Source organism: Halictus rubicundus, chromosome 11 (genome assembly GCF_050948215.1).
Source record: "Halictus rubicundus isolate RS-2024b chromosome 11, iyHalRubi1_principal, whole genome shotgun sequence".
In the NCBI taxonomy this organism is placed as follows: Eukaryota; Metazoa; Arthropoda; class Insecta; order Hymenoptera; family Halictidae; genus Halictus; species Halictus rubicundus.
In genome coordinates, this window is record NC_135159.1 from 16186452 (window position 1) to 16197941 (window position 11490).

Below are 11490 nucleotides of genomic sequence, written 5' to 3' on the forward strand. Positions count from 1 at the left end.
TGCTATTCAAATCTGGACTGTGCAGCGATCGTTGTTAAAGAAGCATCTATGTAGTCATAGTTTCGTCCGCGTACTACAGTCCTGATTTTGTTTTTACAGAGTGGCCGGCACCGCGGGTGCAATAGTCACTTGTCCCTTGGAAGTTGTGAAAACGCGGCTGCAGTCTTCCTCTTCTGGATTTTATCCACCTCCGGTAAACAAAGAACTGACTTCTGGCCATGTGACTTGCAAAAGCTTTCCGAAACCGGAACAGAGAAGGCGATTGTGCACAGGAGGCTACACAAGGTAATTCTAGTACACGGTGTTTCTGCGCTATACATATAATACACATATAGTATGTATATGTATACGTGTACGTAGAATATAGAAGTAGGAAGCTACAGGAGGGAGGGGCTTATTATGCCGTATCGTCGAAGCGATATCGTTGTCGGATAGTACCAGCTCGAGCAGGCTACAAAGCAATTCTTTAATTATTTCGAGCTGCTTCTTTGCGTCAGGTTTCAGGTTTGAATCGAGGTAAGCGTTGCTAGTAGACCTAACCACCGAATGTTCCAAAAGGAAAAGAAAAAAGAAGATTCCCGACCTCTTTAAGGCTGCTCTTTGTCCACGGGTTTTCGTCTAATCGAGCACCAACAAATGTACATATGTATTCCCAGTTACTCTAGTTTGGTCGTGTATTCGTGTACCCGCGAACATGTCCGAAACGCTTGGCCGTTAGTGCTCGACTAATTCTCGCATTCGCAGGATTCCTTGGCTCGAAATAAATTGTCGGTGGCAGTGCATTGCGCGGCGGGGAACCTCCAAACGAATACATACGCGCGAACCTCCTATCAGAGCGAGAACTCTGTCGTTTCTGCTAATAATTCTGCATCGTTGATCCTCGTCTATCGAAGAACTAATCGGATACCCTGTGCCCTATGACCTATGGCCTTGGTTATTTGGTACAAAGAGCAGCGAGGGGCAAGCGGCAAGAGCGGTAAAACAATTGACGACAAAGCGGCAAAAAATAAGTGAAACACGTTACATAAATAGTACGCGTAATATGCCCCTCCAGTGTCCAGCATTATTCAAACCAACCGATACTAATAACTAAACACGTAGATTGATTGTAGATAAAACATAGTTCTCGAAAGCAAGAAATATCCATGTAGATCGACTGGTTCTTCTTGTTACAGGCATGCTCTGGTCGCTCTGTCTCATTTCGGGGTGCCCACCCCTCCTGGAGGCTCTCCCCATAGTCACTCGGCGCCAGGTATCTATCAATGCATTAGATACATCGTCCAAAACGAAGGGACTCGTGCACTGTTCAAAGGGCTTGGCCCGAACCTCGTCGGCGTCGCTCCATCCAGAGCGATTTACTTTTGCGCCTACTCGAAGAGCAAGGTCGCCTTCAATTCAGTCCTACCCCCGGACACGGCCATCGTTCACGTCTTTTCCGCATTTTGCGCTGGTAAGTTGACCCTGCCGTGTCATCGATTCTGATCTGTCTCTCGTTTTCTACCGAAACAAAAACGGGATGGGAAGAGGGCAGAGAGAGAGAGAGAGAGAGAGAGAGAGAGAGAGAGATAGTGGGGTGGCGGTGGGGAAGGAGGAGGAACAAAATAGAGACAAAGGCGGAAAAACATAGAAACTAGATAGAATCTGCGTATGAATCGCGATCGACTCGGTCGAAACTACTCGATACGGAAATAGATCGGATCGTATCAGGTCAAAGCATTGCCCACCCGCATAACGCGTAACAATACTCGGTCGGCGTTATCAACTCTTTTTTTTCTTTTCGTGGTCGACTAATCGAGTCGACTTTAGATAGAACAAACTCACAGTGGGGTCACGTCGCGCGTCATTCGTCTTATCTACTGAATGGATTCACCCCGTTGTCTGGTGCGTGATTCCGACGCGTTTCTGTTCCCCTCGTGTACACCGATGCGACTCGGTGAAACCGACCATTAACGCGTGCACCTTACTCGGATCGTTTCAAACTGTAAGTACGGTGCATCTGTTTTTATCGTTTCGTTATCGAGAACATCGTACATGCATCGTACATCGTAATACAATGTGCATATATCGTTCTATACGCAACGGCGCAACAACCATTTACAACAAGATCGTAATCTCGAGTTTGCGGTTTTTCCGTAATTCATTCAACAAAAGGTATCTTATCCGAAGAAAGATAAACTTGAACCTTGGATGTTTGTAGCAAAGACACTCCGCAGGGGTGCTTCGCGCGCTCGCATTCGATAAAACCGTCGTAATCATTGTAAACACGACATTTTCGCATACATAGTTCTCGGTAATGTGTTTCCTTCGATAAAAGAACAAGAGATACGTGTGGTACGTAGTCGGTCGAAAGCATACCACGAGAGAACTATGACAGATCCGACGAATGTAAACGCCGCGCAGACCGATCTTATTGGTTCCCTTTCCGAAGCTGAATTTGGTGGGGTGGCCCTTGGGCCGCGCCACGCCGACTCGCCCCGCGTGCCCGCTTGAAAACGTGCACACGGTCACGTAGCCACCCAGCAGCCTATTCTTTACCGACCATCTACGTATATATATATATATGCAAAGTATTGGTGTATAGATAGACCAATACTTTGCACGGTAACTCGCATACTTTGCATACTCTCTGAAATGTTGTGGCTCGTCCGTCTCGATGAAACAATATTTTTGCGGAATATGTATCTTGACTATTTCAAACGCGCGCAGAATCTACAGTCGACCCCCCAACAGCCTAGCATTCGGGTAACTCTTTCGTTTCTTCATTCGTTTTACCTTATCGATAAAAGTGATCGTAATCGTATGTACCACGAATCTTCCTCGTTTCCATCGTTTCCATCGTTTCCTTTCTTTTCGTACACGATGCATTGCGATCCGAGCACCGGGCGATAAAACGGAACAGATGACACTCGCTCGGCTCGTTCTTCCTATTTCTTATTAGCGCGTATGCGATTGTGTCCAATTACGGTCGACCTTGATGTACGTACGAGCAATTGGGGCTCGTCCGTACTCAGAAAACACGCGGTGCGCAAATCGCACGAAACAAAAATCCTCTAGACTCTAGACGACTCAAGATAGTGCTTCGACACGCGGTTTGCGACGCGATTCGATGCTGCGACTCGATGCAACCCGTTGCGTAGACCCGGCAGACAGGCTTGTGCGTACCGTCTCGACAACTGCCGAGGTTCCAAGGCGCAACCATTTCAATTGTAGATAAGTATGAACAAACGCCGCGCTACATATTGCGTCTTTGACACTCGGTACTCAAGTGTCCGCGTACATTTTTCTTTTCCCGTTGTCTCGAACACGACGATTACACGATATTTTCAAGTTCGGAACGCGTAGGCGCGTTTATGCGATTGCTAGGTCGCGTTTGCAACTAGTGGAATTTTCGCTTTAAGGAGACGCGCGAATAGCCGAAAGTGAAAGTAGACTTTCAGAATAGTTTTAGCAAAGGATCCGCGTTCGATTCTGTTCGATGCAGCCATATGGTACCGGCAAGACACCGCCGGCGACTCGACCATCAACGAAACATTCGAATCGGGACACTCGGTTCTCTCGGATCCATCCTCTAATATCCGCCAGAACGTTCGCAGAGCTCGCGACGAGTTACTTACGATAGTTCGCCAAACAGATTTGAGAGACACTGTCGTCGTGTCGCGTCGGTGCGAGCGGGCGCGCGCGCGCGTCTATTTTTAACCGAACGACCGTGTAATTGAACGGTCGGTCTCGTTGTTATTTACAAGCGGCCGAGGTAAAAGGAGCAGCCTGCGACACTCGGTTTTTCTCAATGAGTTGTTTACACGCTCTCCAGGAAGCGCGAGGTAATCGATGCACTCGTTACCGCGCACAATCGGATCGTGGGGCCGCGAATTGCGCGAAGCGTTCGTGCGTTCGCGCGTTCGGTCAAGTTACGCGATCGACGGAATTTCGAGATGATACCTGAAAAAAAAAGACGACCACATCCAACCCGGTACATATATTCTTTTCGAGAAACAACAAACGGAGAAAAGGAACGGTTCCGCGCAAGGTGTAAACGGGCCAATGTAACGTGTGAACGCGACGCTTTCGATAGGTCTTATTACGCCTCTTCCGCAACGCGTTAGAAATTTATCTTATCGAAAGACTGCTCGTCGCGCGCTCTATTCCATCGACCTGCGCTGTATATTCCGCCTGTGTGGTTTTACGTCTTTGCTCGTCGTTTTGTTTCGTTTCGTTTCGTGTCGCGGCGCAACATCCAGTTGATTGGCGCCCACGCGACACGTTTACGCGATCTATACCGTCTCAGCGGTATGGAACAGCGAAAAATACATATTGCGTCGGGTCGGGTCGGGTCGGGTCGCGTCGCGTCGCGCCGCATCGATCCGTACGACCTACCTCACTAAAGTCGCTCGCGAACCATAGCTCTTCGATACCGATCGGAGGAGGGAAAATCGCCGTAAACCGCGGAGACCAGGCCTTCGTTTCGGCAAGCCAAGCGACCCGTTCGTTCGGCTCTCGGACATGCTGGACTTGAAACGCTTACGCGATCCGGACGCGTCGTCGCGACGCTAAACAGTGCGTTGGCCGGCGTGGATTTCGACGAACTGGGTCAACAGGTGCTCCGAACCTGTTTGCGTGTACGAATTACATACGAGTAAACGAGTTGCGTATGAGATGGCCGATTCCGACTATCGCGTTTACAAACTTACAAACGAGACAATCCGCGCGCGCGCGTGCGCGAATCTTTAGGTAGCATATACTCGAGAGGTCCTCAGGTGCAGTAAGTCGGGATTCCCTCCTGCTGCAGGCAGACGAGCTTCGCGTTCGGCGAGTCCACGAAGAGTTCTTTGACGACACCGTTTACCGTTGCCATAGAGTACCGTCGGCTCCTCGTACCTCCCAGTTCCGGAATCTCGATGTCCATGCCGATCGCCCTGGTGTACGAACCCGTCGGGTCTGCCAACATCCTCACCTGTGTTTCAAAGTCCTCGTGTAACCGACGCTAATCCCCCTTTTCTTTCTCTCTCTCTCTCTCTCTCTCTCTCTCTCTCTCTCTCTCTCTCTCTCTTTTCCGTCCTTTCCTTTTTCTCTGTTTCTCGTTCTCCGTCTCGGGTAGGAGAGCCGAGAGCCGACATCCTTTCCAGCGATAGCGATTAGGTCTATGTACATATTCGACGGATTCGGATCGCGGCTAGTAAACTGCGAGCAGGAGAACGCTTCTATTGTAGTTTAAGCGAGGCGCGTTACCTTGTCTTCCGCGCCTTTGATGTTTCCCCAGGCAGAAACGACAAACGGATCGTTGACGCAGACGCAGATGATTTCTTGGAATCCCAGGTACCTCAGATCGGCCGATCTATCGTGATCGAAGACAGGACATTGTAGTAGACCGACAGCGCAGTGCACGCATGTACGCACTGATTATTCGTACTTTTCTATGAATCCCCTCAAGTGGACCTTGGAGCATCCTGGCACGAAAGCTCCGGGTACTCCGAAAACGATGGCGCGTTTGTCAGCAACCAGATTCAAAATATTCTTCCGATTGCTCGGTAGTGCTTCGTACAAGGTTAGGCTCGGCAATTTGTCCCCTATTCTGATTCGAGGCATCCTCGATACGGCTTCCCAGAGCTCCGTCGACCGCGTCGAAACTCTGCCGGAAACCGGGCGATTCGTTTGTTTTGCTCGCCGTCGATCAACGTTTTCCCGCAACGTATCGAATCGCAACGAGTCGAGTCGCATCGAGTCGCATCGGCGCGCGGTGCGACGGCTCGTTCAGATCGTTGCCGATACTCGAGTACGGTAACAGGTCACGATCAACGGTTGGCATCTTTGTCGGAATTTGACGAAATCGACGGACGGATCTCTCGGAATCGCGATGTTTCGAAATCCTTGCCTTGCCCAGGATGTCGCAACCGCGTATCTCACGGCCGACCGGAAATTATCGGGTCACGACAAAAGTCTTTGTTCGTCCGAAACGAGCAACGGATATTTCCACGATTCGACGATCGTGAAACGGAAGGCTATTTTACGTGTACCGTAGACTCGCATTCGCATTCCCATTCGTATTCGTACGAGACGATAGCAAGTAACTGGAAAAAAGAAGACGACCGTGTCGCGGGCAGAATGAACTTTTGTTGCTTGCGCGCGAACACGTTTCAGAAGAAGCTGTGCCGGATAGCAAAGGCATATGAAATGACCCGTGTACCTTGCACCGTGCACCGTGCACTCTACGCGCCATACCGTATCGAAGAGATCCGTTCAAATTCTTCGGAGAGAGATTCTATTCCGAACATTGACGATCGTTACGGAAGATATCGAGTGTCCCTCCGAAACGGCGAGTAAGCTCGAGGAAACCGTGCCCAGCGGCCACGTACCTGCGATCGGATTAAAGACACGTGCGTTCATTTTTCAGGTTTCGTGGCATGTACGTTGACAAATCCTATTTGGTTCGTCAAGACCAGGCTACAGCTGGACCACCGAACAAACAGAATCACCGCGATGGAATGCGTGCACAGGATATACCGCCAATCGGTACGGACACACGTTCCCCCTCAGCATATCCGAACGAGGACAACGAGCACCGTTTTTCGTCGCCTTCTCGCATCCGTGGACTTGGTTTTTCGATCGTGGCCAAAACGAACGACTCTCGTGGTGACCTGTGCGCGGTCGACGCGTCACTAGCAGCCCTAGCTGAAAAATATAAGCTACAACGAAACGCGCGCGGAACCCCATTCGCGCACAAGTTTATTCGATTCGATTCGATGTTATGCGTACTCTTTTGAAACGTAGACCCGTAGAGAAAAGTATTGGTTTTCCGCGCATTGTCGGACTCGGAGCGCGTCGACAAACGGTGGAAAGCGTGTGCTCGTTTCGTGACGTCGGACAAGAGTTTGATCACCCCGAGGACGATAGCGCACTGCACGGCGTACGACATATGGCACGAGGAGGCATGGCATGGCATGGCATGGCATGGCAGGGCAGGGCATGGCAGGGCAGGGCTGGGCAGGGAACAAAACGGCAGACCGAATCGATGCGTTTCCTATCGAGCGTACAGTCTGTGGTCGACCGCGTTGCACCGCGATTGATCGATCTCCCGAGAAACCATCGACGAGCCATGCTCATCGATCATGCACGCTCAACTAGCCAGAGTAACATTCCATTCTTCGCTGTTCGATACCAAGATCTGGAGAAACGTCGAGTACATAACGTGGAGGAGCGTGGAGGAACGTGGAGGAAAGTGGAGAACCGCGCGGCTGCGTCTCAAACAGTTACCGGAAAAACGGTTTTCATCGATGACGCGCGATCCACCCGGATTTTTCTTACGGATTCGAATACCGAACGGTTCCACATGTTCGAGTGTCGATCGCCGACGATTCGGAGACAACAAGGTGTCTTGTCTCGTCTCGTCCGGTCCCATCTTTTTTTCATTTCTTCTCATTTCTACAGGCCTCGCCTCGCCTCGCCTCGCCTCGCCTCGCCTCCCCTTGCCTTGCGTCGTTTCGAGTTCTTACTGTCATCGTTTCTATGCAGGTGTTTTTCAGCAGGCATAAATATCTCGAGAAAGTCAACAAGAGTGTTGCAATCGCCTCGATATAGAACCAGAGAATTCTGGCCCTGCTCAAGGATATTTTTGCTACTCTGCACGCTTAGGAGTCGAGCGCGAGAACATTTGAATATAAAAACGACCTATTCGACAGCTATGTCGAACACGTGCTGCCAACGTTCAACAGAGAAAAAGCAAATGAAAGCTTGTCGGTTTATCGACGACTGTATCGCGGAACAGATGTTCGTTCGAACACCTCGAGTCTTGTGTCTCGTGTCTCGTTGTATAGTGTATAGCGTCTAGCGCCTAGTATTTCATTGTAATTTCCTTCGATCGTGTCGGAATAGTTTGGACAAAGTATTCGCATCGCAGTTGTTCTCGCGCCAGATCTATAATTGGTCAGCGCGATCTGCGAATAGTAAAACGCGGCTAAAATAACGGCTACGATGCTCCGAGCTTGCGAAAACAACGCATCCATCTTCGTCGCAACGATTTATTATAGTACTGGCCCTGTCTCTCACGACATCTGAAGCAGGCTACTTCCGTTCCCGGCGCCTCCGTTTCAACTTTGCGAACATTGCGCATTCTTTCTCGAAACAGACGTAAGGTCTGCGCCGACGAAATTACGTAAGCGCGGACGGAACGTTGGCGCGTGCGTACGGATTCGTCCACGAGTCTTGGACGAGTCCCTCGGTGTTTATCGACGACGGCGACGGCGGCGTATTCGTTGTCTACTGGTAGACATTTCAGAGGGGAGTAGACATTTACAAACCAAATGTTACATTGACCGACGCGACAATTGCAACATTGTTTCATTAGCCGCCATCATTTTCACTTTCGACTGTGCAAGCGTGCTCGATCACGCCGTCCAAACGTGATCTATACCGATAACCAGAGACCCATCCGAAAGTCCGTTTGCGGTTAGCAAACGTTCCATCGAATTTTCGAGAATATATCGTAATGTGGATCGGAGTGCTGTATCGATACTTTCGCCAGTCAAGAACTTGAGAATCGTTAGGAATGAGAATCGTCGCGAGGCCAGAGATTGGCCACGATAATTGCTCGTCGGTCCGAAAACGGATTACCGATGATCGTTCAAGTATCAAATACAGTGCCCGCCTTATCACCTTGGGGGTCTGCGTAGGGGATATCTTTTTTAACGTGCTCGAGATTATTTGGTTAGTCGGAGATAAACACTCTGCGTTGCAATCATGCTACCCGGATAGAATGGGATTGCGTTGCTCGAGATTGATCGCGACGCGACGCAACGCGAAAAACACGTACGCGAGATGCGACGGATGAACGTTCTGGCTCCTTGCATCGAAAGTAGTGTAGAAAATTCTCTATATCCACATGCTGTGCTACTGCTAAACTACCAAACCACGGTAAACCGTGGCAAACGATTGAGCGATTCGTCGTGTTCTTTCAGGGCATCATGGGATTTTACAAGGGCATCGTGGCGTCCTACGTAGGAATAAGCGAGACTGTGATACATTTTGTGATCTACGAGGCTGTGAAGGCTTGGCTGGCGACTACCAGGTCCAGGGTCTCGAGGACGGACGACAAAACGATCCGCGACTTTCTAGAATTCATGGCGGCAGGATCCTGCTCCAAGACCATCGCGTCCTCCCTCGCCTACCCCCATGGTAAAGCGTTCGCTCTTACTCTTTCCGATAGTTTTTCTACCATCTATTTCAAACGGACATGGAATTTGAGTGTTTTCGCGATGAAATCTGTGTCAGTAATCGGAATCATTCGAGTTGATGTTCTCGATAGGATATCAATCGGAATGATTCGCTTGCTAATTCGCCGGTTGGCGTAGAATCGCGGCTCGATCGAACGCGCATTCCGATTTTTCCTTTCTTCCGCGTGCAGGGCCATCTTTTTCTATATATATATATATATATATATATATATATTCTACGATATCCGTGTCTGTTTGACCGTCTGTGCCTGTCTTTATACCTCTACGTATGTATATCTGCGCGTACTTGCATGTTTTCACGAGGAAAATCGTCTATCCCCAACTATTAGATTACCTGATCAACCTGAAAGGTTTCGGATCAATTCCATTGTTTCAGAGGTCGCAAGGACGCGATTGAGGGAGGAAGGCACAAAGTATCGAAAGTTCTGGCAAACTCTGAGAACGGTGGTCGCCGAAGAAGGGCCAAACGGGTTGTACCGTGGACTGGGCACACATTTGATCAGACAGATACCGAACACGGCCATCATAATGGCCACGTACGAGGCGGTCGTGTACATTCTGAGCAGGCACTTTCATCAGCATGCCAGCAACGGGAGAAGCAGCAACGGCGTCTCTTCCGGCAGCACCGGCTCACAATTCTACGCAGAGGCAAAGGCGAAACGGGAGCTTGCCTAGAATTTGCTTACGGCCCCTGAATAAAGGGCCGACGCTCATCCGATGAGTCCTTTCTTCGCTGTGTCCAGTGCCCATTTGTGAATACGGTGAACGGCGTGCGGCGTGCCGGTGTGCGGTCTCCAGACGCTAGAAACACGGAGAGAGAGAGAGAGAGAGAGAGAGAGAGAGAGACACCCCGTTGGAACCGCGTCGTGTGCGCCATCGGTTGGTGCCATATTTGTTACGTTGTAAGGTAGCAAAAGGTATCGCAGCGCTCGGTATCGAACGCTGTGCGATCTGTAAGTGTAGCAAAACGTAGTCCTTCCTCCTTTCAGGTAGCGTACGTTCATACACGGAACACCGCTGTCTGTCAGTCTGTCTGTCCGTCTGTTGTACCCCGCCGAGAAACTCACGGAACACCGATGCGGGAACCGCAGCTGGACGGATCGAGTCGATTCCTTCAAAGTACGTTGCGCCTAAACCCTTCCTCTCTCAGCGATCGTTGAACAGAGCCTGTATCGTCATTAGCGGAATCGCTATTGTAATCTGTTATTCTGTTATTCTATTATTCTGCTCTTCTACTGTTCTGCTATTCTGCTGCTATTCGCAAAGCAGCCAATCAATTTTGACTCGTTTTAGGCGCATTTCACCTCTTCTCTTTTGTATTCCGAGATTTCTGAAACCCAATCGCTCTACATATTCTCAATTTCTCTTGACGCGTCGCGCGCTCACCGAGGCACATGTGTGTATGTATCGCTCGTGCGATAGTCTTCTGCTGCCGACTGCTCGTCGACATTCGTCGCCGGTCACGGTCTACGGTCTACGGTCTACGGTTTCGATAGAACGTTTCCGTGTTTCAAGGCCGCCGAAAAAATCAATTTGTTCGTCGCGATCAATTCCTTCGGCGCCAACTTGAAAAATTATTCAAAAATTCCAGATGCAGGTCTGCTGCCTGCGCAAACATCGCGTTTCTTCGTTGTCGGTAATCCGTTATCTTCCACCGCATAGCGATCACTCGTATATCCATCATCGAATCGCGATCATTGACTTTTCTGATTCTCCTCGAACAGTCAACTTGCAAACGTTTCTTTTTCGTTTCTCGTATTTCTTACCTCGTATCCACGTCGTTACATACTTTCACTTCTAAACGATCGTTTCGATCGATTTTGTTTGTATTTAGCATTAGAGTAAATATGTATTATTATTATTATTGTTGTTGTTGTTGTTGTTATTGTTATTCTATCATGACCTAGATACGTTTCGTTTTTTTTCTCTCTCTTTTTTTCTTTTTCTTTTTTTTTTCTTTTTTTTTTTGTAACCTTATCGTGTATCAACGAAAAGCTAATCGAGCAGGACTCTTGATACAATCGACGAGGGTGAATCGTAAGTAAAGTCAACGAAAGAACAATTCTATAGAATATTGTATAAACCTTTGGTTGCTTATAAGCCAGCTTTTCTCAGGAGTCCTTTAACGAACACCGTTCGATCGTTCGTTTGCATTTCGAACGGTAATCTACACGAACGACGATGAATTCTGTAAAACGTAGCAATAAGTGTTATGTACAGAAAATAAAATTGCGGTATATCTAGCCGTAGATTTTCAACCGTTTGT

General features: G+C 49.1%; 1 protein-coding gene and 1 long non-coding RNA gene across 6 annotated transcripts in view; one reads left to right on the plus strand and one right to left on the minus strand.

Annotated features, from left to right (window-relative positions):
• Rim2 (replication in mitochondria 2) overlaps positions 1-11490 on the plus strand; it is a 45672-nt gene that overhangs the window by 33008 nt on the left and 1174 nt on the right. Inside the window, exons 2-7 of one of the 5 annotated variants that reach the window (XR_013083096.1) lie at positions 100-285; positions 1176-1450; positions 6389-6507; positions 8949-9165; positions 9601-10141; positions 10214-11482. Coding sequence is in view for 1 of the 5 variants with exons in the window: in XM_076797203.1 (XP_076653318.1) it covers positions 100-285; positions 1176-1450; positions 6389-6507; positions 8949-9165; positions 9601-9899 (1096 nt within the window). In the remaining 4 variants the exon portion in view is untranslated. Of the gene's footprint in view, positions 1-99; positions 286-1175; positions 1451-6388; positions 6508-8948; positions 9166-9600; positions 11483-11490 lie in introns of those variants that run through there. The other 4 variants (XR_013083097.1, XR_013083098.1, XR_013083095.1 and 1 more) reach the window with 4 other exon arrangements.
• LOC143359321 (uncharacterized) lies at positions 3148-6380 on the minus strand. The gene is made up of 2 exons (XR_013083099.1): positions 5227-6380; positions 3148-4951 (listed from the first exon to the last, which is right to left on the minus strand). It is a non-coding gene; the product is annotated as an uncharacterized LOC143359321 (long non-coding RNA).